Source organism: Anas acuta, chromosome 8, assembly GCF_963932015.1.
Source record: "Anas acuta chromosome 8, bAnaAcu1.1, whole genome shotgun sequence".
NCBI classification, from domain to species: domain Eukaryota; kingdom Metazoa; phylum Chordata; class Aves; order Anseriformes; family Anatidae; genus Anas; species Anas acuta.
Window position 1 is genome coordinate 19,407,626 of NC_088986.1, and position 18,816 is coordinate 19,426,441.

The 18,816-nt window shown below is 42.0% G+C and overlaps 1 protein-coding gene across 6 annotated transcripts in view; it reads right to left on the reverse strand.

The window, feature by feature from the left end:
* The window catches only part of SMG7 (SMG7 nonsense mediated mRNA decay factor), a 48,214-nt gene that overhangs the window by 18,871 nt on the left and 10,527 nt on the right, over positions 1 to 18,816 (reverse strand). For 5 of the 6 annotated variants that reach the window (XM_068691369.1, XM_068691371.1, XM_068691370.1 and 2 more), the window contains exons 2-11: positions 15,374 to 15,405; positions 14,047 to 14,164; positions 12,954 to 13,086; positions 10,636 to 10,807; positions 9,712 to 9,783; positions 8,575 to 8,725; positions 8,084 to 8,219; positions 5,869 to 6,031; positions 4,692 to 4,848; positions 1,601 to 1,671 (exon numbers count right to left, since the gene is read on the reverse strand). In XM_068691369.1, the coding sequence (XP_068547470.1) occupies positions 1,601 to 1,671; positions 4,692 to 4,848; positions 5,869 to 6,031; positions 8,084 to 8,219; positions 8,575 to 8,725; positions 9,712 to 9,783; positions 10,636 to 10,807; positions 12,954 to 13,086; positions 14,047 to 14,164; positions 15,374 to 15,405 (1,205 nt within the window). The remainder of the gene's footprint in view (positions 1 to 1,600; positions 1,672 to 4,691; positions 4,849 to 5,868; positions 6,032 to 8,083; positions 8,220 to 8,574; positions 8,726 to 9,711; positions 9,784 to 10,635; positions 10,808 to 12,953; positions 13,087 to 14,046; positions 14,165 to 15,373; positions 15,406 to 18,816) is intronic. The other variant, XM_068691368.1, reaches the window with a different exon arrangement.

Consider the following 18,816-nt stretch of genomic DNA (forward strand, 5'->3'; position numbering starts at 1 on the left):
GTCCTCCAACACCTCTCCTGTTCCCCATGACTTACCAAATATGATGGAGAGTGGCCTAGCAATGACTTCTACCAGCTCCCTCAGTACCCATTGGTGCATCCTATCAGGACCCATGGACTTATGGATGTCCAGTTTGCTTTATCAGTCCTTAATCCAGTCCTCATCAACTAAGGCAAACTCCTCCTTTATCCTGACTTCCTCTGGGACCCCGGGGGTACAGGGGGCTCCTCAGGACAGCCTCCAGCATTATAGACAGAGACAAAGAATTAACTCTGCCTTCATCTTCTGTCACCAGGGCACCCATCTCATTCATCAGTGGGTCTCCATTGCCTCTAGTGTTAGTTTTATCTGCAATGTATCTGAAGAAGCCCTTTCTGTTGTCCTTGACCCCTCTCACAAGGTTTAATTCTAAGGAGGCCTTAGCTTTCGTAGTTGCCTCCCTACATTCTCTGCCAAGAGCCTTATGTCACTCTCAGACGTCCAGTCCCTCCTTCCATGATCTGTAGACTCTCCTCTTCCACTTGAGTTTGTCCAGCAGTTCCATGTTTAACCACTCAGGTCTCCTGGCTCCCTTTCTTGACTTCCTACCTGTTGGGATGCTCTGATCTTGAGCTTGGAAGAAGCAGTCCTTGAATGCTAATGAGCTATCCTGGGCCCCTTTACCTTCCTTCTAATACCTTGTCCCATGGGATTTCCCCTAGCAATTTCTTGAAAAGGCCAAAGTCACCCCTACTGAAGTCCAGGGTTGCAGTTCTGCTGGTATTCTGTTCCTACCACATGAGATCCTGAACTCCACCATCTCACAACTGCAACCATGGCTGCCCTCAACCTTCCCCACTTCAACCAGACCCTCCTTGTTAGTGAGGACAAGATCCAGCGGCACTCCTTTCCTAGTTGGCACATCCACCATTTGCATCAGGAAGTTACCATCAGTGCACTGGAGGAACCTCCTGGACTGTGTCTGGCTGACTGAGTAGGCCTTCCAGCAAATGTCAGGGTAGCTGAAATCCCCCCACAATAACCAGGGCCTGTGATTGTGAGGCTGCTATCAGCTGCCTGCAAAAAGGCCTTGTCAACTGCCTCATCCTGATCTGGTGGCCTGTAATAGACACCCACAACAGTATCCCACATGCCAACCTGCCCCTTAATTCTCACCCACAGACTCCCAACTCACTCCTCATCAGCCCCTGGACAGTACTCAACACACTGTAGTTGCTCTCTCACATCAGGAGCAAATCTGTCACCTCGCTTTGCTGGCCTGTCTTTCCTGAGAAGGACATAACCATCCATGACCACATTCCAGCCATGTGAGCTGTCCCACGTCTCTGTAATTGCCACCAGACCTCCTGACCAAATGTGGATTTCTAACTCCTCCTGCTTATTCCCCATGCTGCATGCATTGGTGTCCAGGCACTTCAGGGAGCAAGCTGAGCACATCAATTTCACCCCAGGGGGGAGGGAAGCCTTCAAGTCTGCATCAGTGCTAGAGAGCTGCCCCGCCAGTGCAAGCCCAACTACAGCCACATCCCCCTTTGGATCTAGTTTAAAGCTTTCCAAATGAGCCAGCCCTTCTCCCAGCACAGACCAGAAGCATCCTTACCATTATTATTGGACAGATCTTCTTCATGAGGCTGGAAGCTGTTTAGAAGAGAAATCAGCCATGGCCATATGCTGCAATCAGAAAAGAAACTAAGTGAAAACCACAAAACCTGAAACTTACTCACCTTACCAAGAAAACACTGAAATCTACTACATAGCCACAGCTTGCATTAGTCCTTTGATTCCCAATAAAAGGTTTTTCCCTCAAGCATCAGGGAAAGTAAGACTGACTTGAATAACCTAGTATTTTTAAGAAGTCATTGCAAAGTTACCCAGGAAGCCAGACACTGTCAGTATGAGTTGCTTATAATCCAGCAACTCAGGAAATTTACCATGAATTTTACTAGACAAGCATTGCATGAGCAAAAGTTGAGAACGCTCTGAACTCATTTGCAATCAATGTTTTTCAGTCTAAAGCTGCCTACTCTCAGTGACAAAGTAAAGGAAACAGTTTGGAAGCAAAACAAATCACCGAGATATGGATGTACTTCTGGTTCCACTGACATTAGCAAAGCTCTGTGGCACTGGAACAGACACCAGAAAGACAAGAAGGTCTAAGTAACAGTTGCACTGAGTAAGGAGATTAAAGTGAAGGTTAGCTGGCAGTAACTCAGTCTTGCACCAGCAATAGCAGTGCAAACAATGACTAGAAATCCTTTACAAAGGCCCTGGAGCAAATAATTTAAAAATCACAATAATCACTGTATAGGCGGTTAACATTTAACTACCACCAACAGGCTGCCTTTTTTTTTTTTTTTTAAAAGCTACAGCCTAAAACTCTAAGCATCCTTCTCTGCTTTAGTGTTGGGCATTAAGTCACTGAAGGCAACAAATAAACTATTTCTTAAAGTGGAAATAGCAGGCACAGGTGTCCACTGTGCTCCTTATTAGCAAAATGAATCTTTGTCTTCCCTCAGCCAGGCTTTCAGCCATCATCCAACACCTGGACCGAAGAATGCAGCATGCACCTGAGAGCCTGAGGTTAGCCACTTCCCTGCACAGCTGCAGGGACAGTAAACACGATGTTTATATACTGTATATTCTGTATGCTAAAATAAGCAATAACTCCTTCCTCCCAGTGACCGACAAAAAACAAAAAGAAAAAAGGGAGAGTACAAGTCTGTTGCAATCTACAGTAAATTCCAATCTTCTAATACATTTGAAAAAAAGATTTTTGTAGTAAAAGATCTCTAAAATAGAGTGATGTAGAAACACATGTAAAAAAAAAATCTAGATCCAGTGTGGCTGCCCCAGGGAAAGTTTGGAAATTTCCAGAGAGCGCACACACTAGTGTTGATATTTTGACTTCTGTCCTCAGTTCTTGCTTTCAGATTCATCTGCCATTCTAGATAAGCACCTTTCTTTCCCATTTCAGATGCTCAGTCTGTATGGAGTAGGGTTAGTTCTCCACAGGAGAACAATAAGCACAGAACAGGGACAACTGAAAGTTTAGAAAGGAGTAAGGATTATTTCCTGGTCTGAGAACACAAGTAACTATGAACTTGGAGTAAGGAAGACTTCAAGTAATATAAAACAGACATCAGTTTATTCAGAGGCCAATAATGGCACGCATGTTTGTGTGACCTGCAGCCAAACAATGCCTTTCAGAAGAATTTTACAATGGAAGTAGAAGGAAAACTAACTCTCACCAATAATGAGGAAGACAGATGTCATCTTAACTTTTTGGGGCCAATGAATGGAATGACTACTAACTAGAGCTCGTTTTGACAAATCTTAGCAGTACTTCACTTTAAGTTCAGCTGTATACATTACAGCTGTTTGTTGCCCACTTCACAGCTCCTTTAAACAACGTGTACCTGGCATTACTAGAGAATATTGTTATTTATAATAATATTGTACAGTATAAAATATTGATTTTTAAATCTATGATGTGATAAATACAAGTGGCATCTTCAAAGCAAACCTGTTACCTCTCTGGGTAGAGGGATCTACTCTGGCTAACTCAAAACATGTTTACACCTGAGTATTCATTTTGGTGTTCCATAAAATACTACATGCATCAATCTGCAAGGACTACTTTACATTGAAGAGTCTTGAATAATCTTCACCATCAAAATAGTGGGATAAAGCCTTCCTTTAAAATACACATACAGCAATACTTACTACCTTATTACCTTCTGATAACAATTTGTTAACTTTTATTTTCTTTAGTGTTGCCTTTGCAAACCGCAGAAGCTCCCGAAGCTCTAGGACTTAATGTTCTGCACATGACCACAAGTCTCAACACTTGTTCAGCACTTCCACAAACCAAGGTTACAGGTACCCCTGCTCCCCAGACATCAATGTACATGAAGCGCAAGCCATGGCCCGAATCACATCTTACAGCATAGACCACCTTGAGAGAGCTGGAAGCACTGTAGCAAATCACACAAGATCAACTAAGCTGCTTTCACACTATTTTCCTTACAGTGGCCATCCTAGGAAAAATACCCATCCAGCTGTGTCAGTAGCAGTTGTTCCAATCCGAAGAAATACCTAACAGGCCAGAAATACTTTACTGAACTGCTACAATTCATGAAAAGTTAACAGGCTAGCTATAAATTTAACTAATTTTCAACTGTTTAAGCATAAATTTATGAGATTAGAGGTAGAAGTGAAAAATCAGAGCAACAACCCAGAACAGCAATGTCTGTACTGACATTTCTTCCCTACAAAATTCAACTTAATTTCAGGATCATGAGCCAGTAAAATTTTGGATTCCAGCTCTGCCCAAGCTGATGACTTACTGCAAGAAATTAAGGCAAGTTTTTTCCTGCCACCTCAATAAATCTGAGAAATCATTACAAAAGACTTGACTAAGGCTCTACTAAGCAGTTACACTCAAGTCAGACATTAAAGTGGATCCTCTGATCTTATTAAAGTTACAAGCAAACTAAGGCCAATTAAAGCAGTGAATTTGCTGATGTAGCACAAAAGAGTTTCACGATCAGTTTTATGAACTTTTTAGCACATGCACATTCTCTGGGATTTTTGATCAGTTATGTGATCAGCTTTCCTACTACCAATTTGTATATCATCAGTCATTATTACCTTATGCAATTAAATGTATCAAAAGAAAGATTAACACTCACTACCGTCTTTCATCAACTACTGCCTCCTGGAAAACACTGGGCCTAAGTTTCAGCCAGTCCATTGAAACCTTCACAGCTGGAAGAGGATATGCAGCCCCAGAGTCTTCCTGATAGTCATTTTGTAAAGGGCACTTGCACAGAACTCCAAGAAAGGACACTGAAAACAGAGCACAGGGAAAACAAAAATCAGTGCAGGAGCAATACTTTAAAATTGGCCAAATAACCTCAAACAAATCCAGATCCCAGAAAAAAAGCAAACTTAAAGAGCTAGTTCTTTAAGTAGTACAATTACTTCATCTTAACAAATCCTCTGGCAGATCAGAGCATCTTCCTCCCCCCCCACACTATATATTTTTCTACAATGAAACGTTTTTTTCCCCCTTTTTCTTCCTCTACACATTATGGTAAATCCTTTTGACAAACTAACAAAACCCAGTGACACAAGCCCATAACAATCAGACCAGAAAACACTTTTTTTTAAGTGGTCAACCATTTGTCTGCATTTCATTCGCTTCCCCAGGTCAGGAGGCACACAAATGGAGTTAGCTCTGCAGGCATGAGAGCACACACGCTTAGAAACAGTACCAGGCAAGTATGAACACAGTGCTTTCTCCAGATTCCAGTCTGGAGTTCATTGTGAAGTTCTGGTATTCAGAAATTTAGGTATTTATGAGCAAAGCCAAACTAAGCATAATCCCTTTCATATCAAGGGAATCAACATTATAGGAAGCCTAAAATGCTCTGCACTCCTACCTGATATTATCAAGGGCACAGAAGCAGCCGAGGCCCAGAGCCTATCGGCACCATTTCACCCTCAGTCCTGGCAAGTTAGAACTGCCTCCCATCAAAGTGTGAGAAACAACTCACACCACACTGCAGACAACTGCAGAGCAGCCCTACAAACATGTACTACCCACAGACAAGTCAGATCCAACTGAGCACCCAGGTCCTTCAGAATGGACCTTCAATGGACATATATTGGTACTTCAGAAACAGGGAAAATATATAGAGCTCTGTAAGGTTTCAAACAGGGGGGGCACAAATCCAGTGGTCATTAACACTGCTAGACATAAATGACTGCACAACCATCTTGTCTTAACATATGATAGCAAATCACTAATGGATTCCACATAAAACCAATCTAGAAATATAAGAATAAATAAATTCTCATACTTACTGAAGAGAGCCAGCAACTGTGTCCAGCAGAGCTGTTCATCCTGGCTGTAACTGTGCTGCTCTGTTTCATTGCTGAAGTCTCGCAGGTGATGCAGTTGGAACAGATTGATAACAGTAATATGTACCAACTGCTGAGAATTGAAGGCCTTTTGGAATAACAACCTCTGCAACAAAGACGTACATACAGAGCATGCATTTTTACATGGCAAAGCACACCCTTAGAAGGATTAGTAGCCTCTACTGCACTGCTTGATTAATGTTCCTACCCTCGAGGCAACACCCGTTCTAGATTGCTTTCAGGTCATCCCTAATAGCTCAGCACTCAGCTTTCCCAGCAGGACACAGGCAGATGCCTGCTGTTAAACCCAAGGTTTTTGCTGGTACACCAAGTCATACACACAAATCAGCACTCCCTTGGGAATGGCTCTCTCTCAGAGAACGCGTGCCTTTAATGTGCAATTACAGCATTGCAATGCAACTGCAAGAATTGCAAGGGCATGCATGTCCACTGTGGTTTTCAGCCTTTCCAAAAAAAAAACAGAGATAGGGTGACATTTCAGAAGAAAAAACACCCCAGGAAAATTTAACTACACTGTGGTTATATATTAAAGACTAATTCCACATCTAACTTCATGGGTCACGGAGTGCTGTGGTTAACTGAAATAGCACAAGCTATTTACTGATGCACTTTAGCAGCTACATTGTAAGACATCTTTCTCAAAGCAGGAAAAATAGAGATATCCTAAACCACAGCCTATGCATTCTGTTCAGATACACAGGCAGGCAGGCAAATTGACCAACCAGTGTAAGCATCAGAAAGAGGTCTGAGCTTCCTTTTCAACCTCCATTTTCAGTTACAGGCCTGAAGCACACAGTGGTCAACAACTGCCAGTGCCATCAGGAGCAGAGCTGGGGGCCTGGCTGAATGCTCCTACCTAGGACCTGTCTCCTCATTCAAAGTTGCCATCAACCACGAAGCTGAAGTGGTTATCCACCACACAGGCAATTTCACATCCACATTCAACACATCTAAGTCAGAAGAGTTGCTCTCTAGTAAATTAAGCTCTCTGTTGCACAATGTAAATAAAGTAATCTAAGCAACAAAGCAGGTCTCAATTAGCTCTGTTTTAACACTGTGGATCAGTTAAAGAAAAGGCTATTCCACATGCCTGAGCAATGCTCATAATTATTGATTATAGGCATTATGGAAAAAGCAGTACTTGCTCAACAGCCAACACAACACACAAAGAGATACAATTATTTAATTTAGAAAATTCCCAGCATCCAAGCAGTTCACATTCAAAGCTCATACAATTCACAAGTTCCATTTCTCTGTTTTTATTTCAGTGACTGTTTGGACCTAGCTCTAGCAGCCCAATTAAATACAAAAATTCAATGTAAATTGACACTGTAAAGACTATCTGTATTTCCTTACATTGCTAAAATCTGCTCCCTCTTTCTTAACTTGTAAAAGCATACTCTATTTGCTCTGTCAAACCTATCCATAGTATCTGCTCATTCTCCACAAATTACAACATTGAAGAAGCTGCTTCCAGGAGGCGACTAATAGTTAATATTATGTCCACTTTGAAATGGTACTACCTTGGATAAATACCTTAAGAAGTTCGCTTTGTTGCAGTCTTTGCTATACTGTCCAACTTAATGAGCTGGCTGCATAATTAATGGATACTCCTGGATTTTCCAGAGGAAACATGTTTTGAATAGTTCTAGTCTACACACAAATTAAGGTTGTACTAGTACACTGCTTTTAGAGGCAAACCACTGGTAGGAGAGGCAAGTTGTGTGAGGAAGATTAAAAGCCATCTTAATAACCAGTGGGAGTGATGGAATACCATCCAGAAATCTGCACTCAGAAGTCTTCAGGCAACTAAGCCAAGACTTTCCAGATGAACTGAGGGCTTTTCACAGGCATCCAAGAATCATCCAGGTTAAAAAGTAAAGAGCAGTTGTGGTCATTGATTTCTCCTGTATCTCCACCAACAACATGCCACATCTCAAAAGGGAAAAAAAAACTACTATTTGAAGAAGTCAACAGAACCATCTGTTATTAGCTGTGATACAAACCTTCCCTAACTGACTACTTGAATTTCCCATATTTTACCATGTGAAAAAGTTATCACTGGACTGTAATTTCAGAACTCTGCTGCTAAAAACATTCTCTTCAATATACCAATTAAAACATTGTTAGAACTAACCTTGAACTGTTCTTCCAGCTTCTCTCGAAGAGGGCTCAGCTTCTCCAAACTCTTACTCAGGTACACATGGCCATGGAATTTAATAAATGCCTTGATGAAGTCAGACACACTCCATCGGGTCTTCACCTCATCACGACTACATTCAGAAAATAAGGACCTGGCTTTAGTCTTTGGAATTAGACACAATTGCACATAACACTATAAACTTTCTCTGTGAAAGTCAAGGAAGGAGGAATGCCCATGCAAAACTGCTTTTTCATATTGGCACAATGCCTTTTTCCTGCACTCACTATTCACACTCGAGTGCATCCCAGACAAATTGTTCTAAATGTGCATAAGGATACTCTGATGAGGAAAAGGGTTAAGGAACTTGTGCTCAATCTCCACTTCCAAATAAAACAACAATAAAAACAACTTCTGGCAATGGAGTTACATTTAGAGGCAATCTCCTCCATTCTATCTGAGTAGAATTATCTCATGCCTAGTCTTACCTTTCCAGTGCTTTAGAAAGTGCTTTTTGTAGGTTAGTGGAGGCAGCTGGGAAAGGAAACTTCACAGCAATACTTCTGCAGTAGTAGAAAATCGTGGTCAAGTGGTCTCCTTTGGAAGAGGCTAGAATAGCCAACTGATTATAAGGCTGACCTAAAGGAGAGAAAGGAAATTTGTCCTCCAACAAGCTTTTATTGAGTGGAATGTGCTAGGTTTAAGCTGAAGTCTGCTCACTTTAAAAGGGAACACAAAGCCATAAAATCTTTAGTAGGCAACATTCAGATTTATCTACTGACCCTTTTACTCCAGCCTCATTATCAGTACCAATCAAAAGAAAAAGCTTTGAAACTTGTGATACAGATTTTTTTTTAAGCATATCATTAAAACAAGGCAACAATCATACCGCAAGACTTTTGTCTAAACAAGATACTTTCAAACTAGGCTTTTCCCATAACCATATTTATCATCCCCTATCTGGAAAAGATCTAATCCAGTTTTACCTCTTGAGGCAAATCAAGAGTTGTTTTTTTCCACCTATGGTGTAAAATTTTTGCTAGTTAGAATATGGAGAACTGTTTGGTTAAAACACTGATAAAAAAAATTAAGTACTAGTTTCACCAGCCTGGCTCAGAAATAATTTATCCTTCACACCATCCCTAAGTTTCAGGCCACCATAACCCAATAACTAAAAAGCTTCATTCCCAAACTAATGAAGCTCTTAACTTGCATGAGTAACTTGAGAATTACAATTTTAGCTCCCCAACTTTACAAATGGGAATGTGAACAAGCAATGAAAGAAAAGTATGCCACTGGTAGACAAGTATTCATTAACTGTCCCTTATAGAATATACGTGTTAAGCAGTGTAACGTAGCAGTAGAAGTCTTGGAGTGAAGCTGCACATTACCTTCTTTGTTATTAAATACTCATAAAGGAGAAAATTCACACAGATTTCACACAGATCAGACAAACAGCTATTATTTAAATGACTTCCTGGTGGATTGGGCTTTGTTACTCAATTGCTTTGGGTATTAGGGGAAGGTCTTATACAACCTCTCAAGTTTCAAATCACCACATAAGAGAAGCAGATACTCCAAATCTTCCTTTTGAATTATAAACCTAAACGGTATCCCAGACTTACCATTAGAAGGGACAAGCTGAGCTGCATGTCTGTAGTAAGACTCTGCCTGGCTGGTCTGATTCCTATATCGAGCTAAAAACAGCAACAATAAAACAGAAATTGAGACCAAAAAAGCAACTTTCTTGCAATTACTTTAATACAAACCAGTTTTACCCGAAGACCATTTTGCTATCATTTTGGAAATGAGCACAAGAACGTACAATTAGACTGAGCAGCACAAAGATTCAACAGGTAGAATTTTAAGGCGATCATTTTTCCTCAGGTCTTTCCTCTTGTCATGGCTCATTTTTTATTCAGAAAGTTACTGTGCCAGCAGCAGCACATCCAGAGAGCTTCAAATATTTTTTCCTACTTCTCCACACAATCGACAACTAGATCTACTTTTAGGTTACTACATAAATAATTGGAGGTTACTGCAAAAATAGAACTTCCTACAACAACACATAGCTCTACTCTAAAGAAATAAGCCTGTTGAAATTAATGTAAAAATCAAAGTCTCACTTGTAAAAGGCTGGATCTAACTATCTTCTCTGCATACAAGAGATTTAAAAGTATCGTTCTGAAATGGAGAAGTATGCTAGCCTGTTGCAACAAGTTTTTGTAATAGTTACTGGTTTCAACATTTCGCTGTGCCTACCAGCTATAACATGACTACGTGATTAGTATGCTGAAACACAAGATTCCAGCAAATCACTAGAAAGCTACGCTTAACTGTCTCCATGCATTACTGTGTAACACATCAGAAAAGTCTAACAGCATTGCTTTCCAGACTTTCCCCCTGCAGCAACCAAATACACCATCAGCTGCTAATTTGGAGCACAGTTGGTCTAGCAGTTGCACAGGGAACGTACATATTCTTCCTTGTGAAGGCTGAACACTGAGGTAGAACTCAATGCCCCAACTCCTTTTGCTTAAGAAACTCACCAATATCTCCAAGGTGGACAAGGCAGTGCTGGCAGATGTAAGAGCAGGAGCTGGACTGCGGCTTCACTATGGCGCTGGTGTGCGTCTGTTTATTGCTAATGATTCCCAGCTGGGAAGACTTCACGCGACATGGCAAGTCTACATTAAAAACTGTGCACAATTCCTGTAATAACTAGAAAAGCGGGTCTAGTTAAGTAGCAGTTAGAGACAGTAATCAGAAAAGCATTGAAACAGCAGACAAAACCAGCACAGATCACTCAGAGGCATGGATTAGTTAAACATATTTGAAGTGAACAAGCCTATGTTACTGAAAGAGAGACTTAAGAATTACATTATCTATATGTAAGACATGAAGTTTCATATTGCTTTTCATATTGCTTTATTCTTCCCAGAACCCTGAAGATATTTTTTACTGAAGCTGTGCATCTCAAATCAGTAGGCATCTCAATCCCCACACTATTCAAATTACCAAGCATCAGGGGAGATTGATTATCGGAGGTCTCAAAATCTTGCGTATATTTTTAAAATAGGTCACTTCAGGGGAAAATGGTCTTTATACCTACATGAAGACACACCATTCTCTAGAAATAACAGAAAGAAATGCCGTTCTTCTTCTGCAGTTTGTTCCAACATCAGAAATAGCACTACCCTGACTTCAGCTTCAGGGAGAAGTGTGAACAAAATCAAGTTTATGGGCAATACAAGGTAAAAGTGACTGAGTTGTCCCACTGGATGGGCTGCCAAATCAGTAATTATTTGTGTGAAGCTAATGCTGAGGTTCAGAGAACTAGGCAGCAGCTACTTAATCAAATATCTCAAAAGCTGATTCAAGGAAAAGCTGAACTTTGCCATTCTAATTAGCGCTTTTGAAGTTCTTCCTAATGGACTCCAGTTTAGAAATGAAAAGAGTTTGTTCTACTGTGTTACAGGGTTAAAACTCCAAGTAAAAATTGACAGACTTTTGCCGCTGGGAACATACTCAATCTCTACATAAAATAGACCTGTGGCAGAGTCCCACTTCTAGATAAAGGCTCCTAGAAAACCCAGGGCTGAGATGTGCACTGCCAACAGCTAAAGATTCAACACAGGGTTCTTGTTTGCTGCAGAAAAAGATTTGCGTTAGATCTCCTTCCCCTTCTACTCCGTCTTTTATACAGTAGATAAAAATCTCCAAGCAAGAGGAACGTCACAGATAAAAGTGGGATAAAAGAGAAACTTGACATCTTCCAACACACTGAATCACAAGAATTCGTGTTCTCCTTCAAAACTGTCATTTACAAAGGCCTCGCTGTTGGAGAGCAGGTATCATGGCTGAGGAAAGTCTTTAGACTAAAAATGGAACGATTAACATGACAAATGGAGAAAGACAACCTAGACTGTGGTGTCACGCACAAGAGCAAAGTTTCCTGAAACAATGCAGGGAAGAAAGACTTGTGCAAGACAAATGGCGTAGATGGCAGAATACCCTTGGCAGTCACACCACAGCCTGTCAAACTGGCTGCTTTAAATCAGAAGCATTCCAAAAAGCAATGCCCAAGGGAAAAAAAGAAATAAAATCACAGATTCTAAAAAAAAAAAACAGTGTTGACTTGTACACGTTCAGAATGAAACTCAGAACTGATGAAGAATGACTTATTGCACATGTAACCTAAATCCAGTGCAAACTGAAATCGAGCATTGGAAAGACTACAGACAAAGAAACAGCAGTAATGAGTAAGTACATGAACATGATTTTGAAGTGAACTGAAAACTCACAGAAGATACTTAGCTGAAGAGCACTCATCAATACATCTTTGCATAATGGGAAGAAGAGCTCCTATATCTGAAGTTTGCACTTCCAGATTATTTTTGATAAAGACAAAATTGAGACTGAAGATGTGCTTGTAAGCTTAGAAGCCCTGATCAGAAGAACAGCAAGACATTACATGTTGTTAAATGCAAAGCAATATTCTTGGGGATAACCACCCTACTGAAGTCCACAGCTGTGGAAGGCATTAAGTTAGGTTGCAATATAATTCAAAATAAAAAAGAAAAGCTGTATTTATTGTATATAGCTCTTGGGAAACATGAACTCAATGCTTACGATTGGTGCGTTACAAGGAAGGGACACAGAAAAAAGCACAAAACACTACACCACCACACAAATCCTCACAGTGCATCCACATTTTGGAACTAGCAGTTGCTGGAGCAGCACAGGAGACCAACAGAGGACAGTCAAAGCTTTGTGAAGGACCCACGTACACTTTAGCATAGGCTGAAGCATGCTTGCCTACAGACTACATGAATGTACCACAACCAACAGATTTTTTGCAACTCACCTGTGTGTAGAAGCCACTAGCTGCCTCTAAGAACAGAGAAAGGTTTGCCTGAACTTCGCTCCGATTTGGATTTGCTCTATTTTTCGCCTGACCCTGTAGCGTCGTGATCTGATTTTTAAAGGCATGATTCCAACTGAAAACAAAAGAATCATTTTCCTTGTTGTTTCACAAGCGTAAGAAACTGGAAAACTGTTTAATCACATAGCATCAAACATGAAAATGGAGTATATTTAAATTCAGACATCACTCAGATGATAAATAATGTTAAATATGGAAGAATTACCATTTCCCACCTCTCATTACTACAGAAACCAATCCTGATACTGTATAGCTAACACTGCAACACCATAAATATTTGCTTGTAATTGCTTTGTTTTAGGCAGCACAGCTCTCTCCTCTTAAAACAAAATATGAGGTGTAGAAATCTGAGCTAGAAGTCACGCAGCAGATATAGGCATGGACAAGACAATTTTTGACAGTCTACTCATCTTGCTACCCTCAGAGCCCTGGAAGAACCATGGGCCTCTCTCAGCTACCTGTTACAGCCTATGTCTGCCTCTTCAATAACAAGGACTAGACTTGGAGCATGGAGAAAACCCAGCACAATCTTCCCCAGATCCATAAAGTGCTTCTCATGAGTGTCTGGTAAAGTCCTCTCTTGATGCTCGCTCCTCCCTCTTCCTTCCCCTTTCGCCCAAATACACCTCAGACAGTTTACAGCGAGGGGCTCTGACTGCTATTCAGCCTCTGCTAGATCTTGTTCAAAGCTCCTGGCAACTGCAGCAGGCAGTTTTCCTCCTTTCTGTAAACTTACAGCTTCAGCCCTTCCTTGACAGCACAGAAGACTGATGTTTCTTCCCTCATTCCCTTCCATCTTGCTCACCAAACCCCACTCTAATTGCCGAAGGTAAAATACTCATCTATTGAACTCTCTTAATCTACTGTAGTTTTATGTTTCACCCTCAGCACAGCTCTCACGTTAAAGGAGATAAGGTAACTATTTCATAGGATACAAATCACTTTCTGTGAGCCTTGGGATTTCCTGCTCATCAGCCCAGGTTACACACACACACAGGTTTATTGCGGTACTTACAGGTCCTGCTCCACTTTTTTATCTAAAGCATACTCCAAATCGGTCACTAGCATTTTCTGGTATAAGTCCTGTAAAGCCTGTCTGGATGTCCAGACTTCCGCTGGACCCAGCTTTGAATCTAAGCAAAAAAAAAAAAAAAAACAGACAACAGGTTTTTGTAACACTTGAATTTACAGTCATTACAGCTGATTTTTCACTGACCTACCAAATTAAAGAATGCAGTGCAGTGTAAGACAGGCAATGCCAAACACTCACTTTTCCTCAGATTCATCAGAATTTTGAAATAGAAAAACTACAGAGGGATTGGGGATTGACTCATTGGTCTCCTGCAACATGAGAACTAGTAAGAGCAAACTCAGCAGTGGGAAAGTTCAAAAAAAAAAAAAAAGAGACAAAAGGGGGTGATTCTCCCCAACTCAACATGCAGAAGAACTTTTTGACAGTGGATAAATTAAAAAGAGGAGCCTGAAAAAATAGTGGAAAAAAAATAATCATGTAAAACTAAATAGGAGAGTCCATGAGCCAGTGCTGCTGCTGTTGAGGAGAGCACAGTGGAGAAGTAGAGCTGCATGCTTGCCATTTTCTAACTCCTCTTCTGCAGTTCATCACTTCAGGGTGAGTGCAAACACTGTCCCAAGCTATCAGAGTTACACAGTCCAGTTTCCCATGCCTTGTAAAATCACCTGAGCTGGGGCTGCTGGAGCACAAGGGATGAGCTAATTGCCCCAGGGAAACTGTTCTGCTGACAGCACCTGCTGGGTGCAGGCAGGCCGTGCTCCCACAGGGCCCACACCAAGCCACAAGATGCGCTACGCCGAGGTGTTACACTCGGAGCAGGGGTTCACTGTGCAAGCTGCTTGCACGGCATGGTTGGTACCTTAATGTAAACCATTCCCAATTGCCGTAACTAGATGGTTTAAAAGTCAGCTCATAGCATTTTGTAGCAGCTACGGGCTGCGCTTTGTAAGGCACGTGTTAGTGTCAATTCCCTCAAAACCAGCAAGATCCTTTCCCCGCTGCTAATCCAAAGTACAGCAAATCCTGTGGCAGTCCAGACAGGAGTCTCTCATCCCCAAACAGAGAGTAACAGGGTCGCAATCTGTCTCCAAACACTTTTTAGCATGCCCAAAGTCAACTTTAACAATACAGCTATTTTAGACATTGAAGAGATTGGCACAATTGTTAAGACTGTATTTATTTGCATATAGAGGATAAACCTTTACTTTCCAGAGGATTCTTAGGAATGGTAAGCATAAGGAACATATAAGAAGAAAGCAAACAAATCAAGTATTATTAGCTAGATCAACCATCTAACAAAGACAATTACCTGTCATGTCAGCCTTCAGGACTTCTGCCTGCCTGTAAGAAAGCAATAAAACAGTAAATTAGAAATAGACTGATCAAAATAATCAAGTTATGCTAAAACACATTCATGCACCAGTGAGTAGAGAAAGTGGGGCCAGCTCCTCTCAGGGCTGCCTACAACTGAAAATGCCATATAGTTTATCCCCTGAATTATGGATTTAAATTACTGTTGCTAAACAGCATTTCTTCTACTTTCATACCATAAAAAAGTCAACAGTTAACTTTCTCCTGCTTCGATCAAGTCTTTCAGAAAAAAAATATATATATATGTACAGAACCTGTCACTGCATTTTAAATTTTGCCTGGCAGCAGTGTCCTGCCACATAAGCAATACCTGCTTACCTGTAAGCAGGGATCTGAAATTCACCCTGCCACATGTGAAATGCATTTGGAGAGGAGAGTTGTGATGGGTTTGGCATGGAGGCTCGGGAAGTACTGGAGCCAGGAGAAAGCCCCTGCCGGGGAGGCTGCACAAACAAGCATGCAGTCTCTCACCAATGTCAAGTGGTGGTGACTATAAAAATAGCAGTTTCTCAGGTTGTTCTGGGTCCCACCTCCTCACCACAAATGAGGAAAGGTTTTGAGATCCACATGAGGATTAAGAAGTTATCACATGAGTCCCAGTGCTTCACTGGGAAGACACACACTGGGTGGCCCTTTCACCAAACCTGACTGCATTAAATGCAGGATCACCTCCAGCAACTGGCCACGAGGCACCAGAGCACCACCCAGGAAGCAATGGGATGCTCTGAGGGCTTTCATCAAGAATATCTTCACTGGTGCCAAAAGGAAAGCTGGACTTGCCTCACCAGCTGAGGCAGCCCGGTGATGCTTCAGCTCACAGGTTAGGAACGGCAGCGAGACAGAGCTGGCCCTGCCAGGTGCACAGCTATCTTTTTTGCTGTTCTGAGCAGCCAGCCAAGGCAATAACACAGCTTGGCTCACCCAGGAACACCCGCCGGTTCTGCAGGCTTCTTTCCTTTGAGCTGAGGCAGCCGCAGCTCCCGCAGAGCAGGACACCCAGCACCGCCACCACCACCCCCACACTCCCCTCCCAGGAACAAGCTCTGCCCAGCTGCTGCTCTGCCCACATGGGACCACCTGCAACAACCAGCCTGGTAAAGGAGAAATGCAAACAACACCATTATAAAGGCTTCTCCTCCCTCCCCCCAAAAAAAGTGTGGCCCAGCTGTTTCCTGGAGAATTACTTTGCACCAAGTCAGTGCCACTGCTGAGAGATGCTCTGCAAATGCATCACCCCACCAGCGTGGCTGGCCCTGGCCGACTGTGAAGGAAGATGCTGATGCCTGAGTCTTCAATATTCCTGTTACTACTGAGTAGCTCCTCCCCAGAGCTTCTGCTGAAAGAGATCTTTGCCGGAACTTACACCAAAATTTTTTTCAATCTGTTTTGGAAGTCAGTCCTCAAATACCTTTAATGCTAATCTCAGCAGCAGCTGCAAAGCAAACTGCTTTTTGTATTTCATAAGCTTGTGACACGCTAAAGGGATTATCACTATATTTTTTAATAAAATGCATAGGAGTTATTTCAATACTTCCTCGAGGCCAAAGGGATTAGTCAGGCTGGTCTCACTCTTGCATGCTGCTTCTTGTTTCCACCTAAAGATAAACTCCAAATAAAACACCTGCACCCGCGGTGGCTGAGATAGGGCAAGAGAGGACACACCGGGCACCAAACCTGCTCTGCCTCGCTGCCCAAATACCAGTATTTGAGAGAAAAGATGCACTGCCTTCACTGAAGTGCCTTTGCTGGTGCCTGTGGCCCCCCAGTGGGCACACACTGTGGCCTGATACCTACGAGAGGTTCATGAATGGCTCCTCATTTGCAAGTCTCATCAGGCATCTGGCAATAAGCTCTTTTTATCCATATCTTTTCTTGAACCAGCTCATGTTGAATTTGCATTAGAATGACTCACTTTGCTGCAAAAACGTGTTGCCTGTCAGCAAACTCGGCGCAGCTTGCATTTTATCACCTCAAGACTATTCTGAAGCAGCTCCTTGCTTGGCTTGCCTCAGCAGTTGTCTTCAGGCCACGTCTTCCTGACCAGTTTGTAAGTCCAAAGCCAAAAAACACAAAACATAGTTCAAATGTGTTTCAGGCATCTTTGTCAGAACGTACAGCTTGATGCACTGTGCTAGCTGTTCAGTTACACTCTGCCCGGTGTTTTAGCTTGAAGCCCAAAGACAAAAGCCTTCTGTTCAATCCCTAAGCACCTGTTAGGCACTGCCTTTGTGTAACAGGTAGTTAGGCACCTTAAATCCATACCCCAGACCATCACTTCTCTCTTACGAACTCAAATGTTGGCATTTATGGACCAAGCTTTCCAACTGTCTCATTGCCACCTGCCTTCAGACCCTTCACGTATCTCTAAAGTAAAGAATCCATTTTATTGTTGCCCCAAACCAGCTCACTTTGTTGCAATACAAATTCCTTGGTTTTATTATAATTCAACACCCTTTTAAGAAAATCAGTCCAGCACGCACCATGCTGTAACTATTAGAGGCCGCAGCAGTTTGAGAGAAGCACAGTTGTGTTAACCAGCTTCATCACCGAGCACAAAACAAAGCCCAGGTTTTCAAAGCAGCTGTCCTGGGCTGCCTCACTGCCACACGCTGCTTCCGAGGCGCACAACAGCCAGAGCCAAGATTCATTTACCCCACGCTTTCTCTTACACAGCAAGGAGAAGCTGGGTGAGATCTGTGATGGGCCAACTCCTACAAAACCCATGAAAACTCCCAACCTTGCAGAAACACACAGCACAGCATGCTGTTTTCCACCATGCCTGAAGGGGAACTCCATTTGGTTTTCCCCTGGCAGCTCTGAAGCATCAGCAACTATTTCAGTTCCCCTATTAAATCCCAGATCCCCCCACACACACACTGATAAGGAAGCAACAAAGGGAGTATGGGGGATTCTTCATTTGGGGAAGAAAAGGTCACTTTTCTATAATAGATTAACAAGAAAACCAAATACACTTAACACAAGTTATCATTAAACATTTAACCACTCCAACAGGTGGAAATGCTCACACAGAAACAATTCCAAAGCAACACTGAGCAACCACTCTTCAATTTTCCTCCAAAGAAAAGTTAACTTCAAAAAAAATTACAATGGTTTAGTACCTGAATATTGGTGTCTTGGTTTTGGTTGGGTTTTGGTTTTTGTTTTGCTTTAAAGTATGCTGGTGTCAATTTGGGGCTGAATCGACAGCTGAGAGGAGGGAGCTGAGAAAGGGGACACAGAATAGCATTATTTTTTTTAATCTTATTTACTCCCTTTCTCCTAGCCAAGGCTCTATTAGAGGAGAGACAAAAGCAAGGGAGGGAGAATGCTCCCACAAGGAATAGCAGAGCACATTATGACCAGCTCCGGTATGCTCACCTG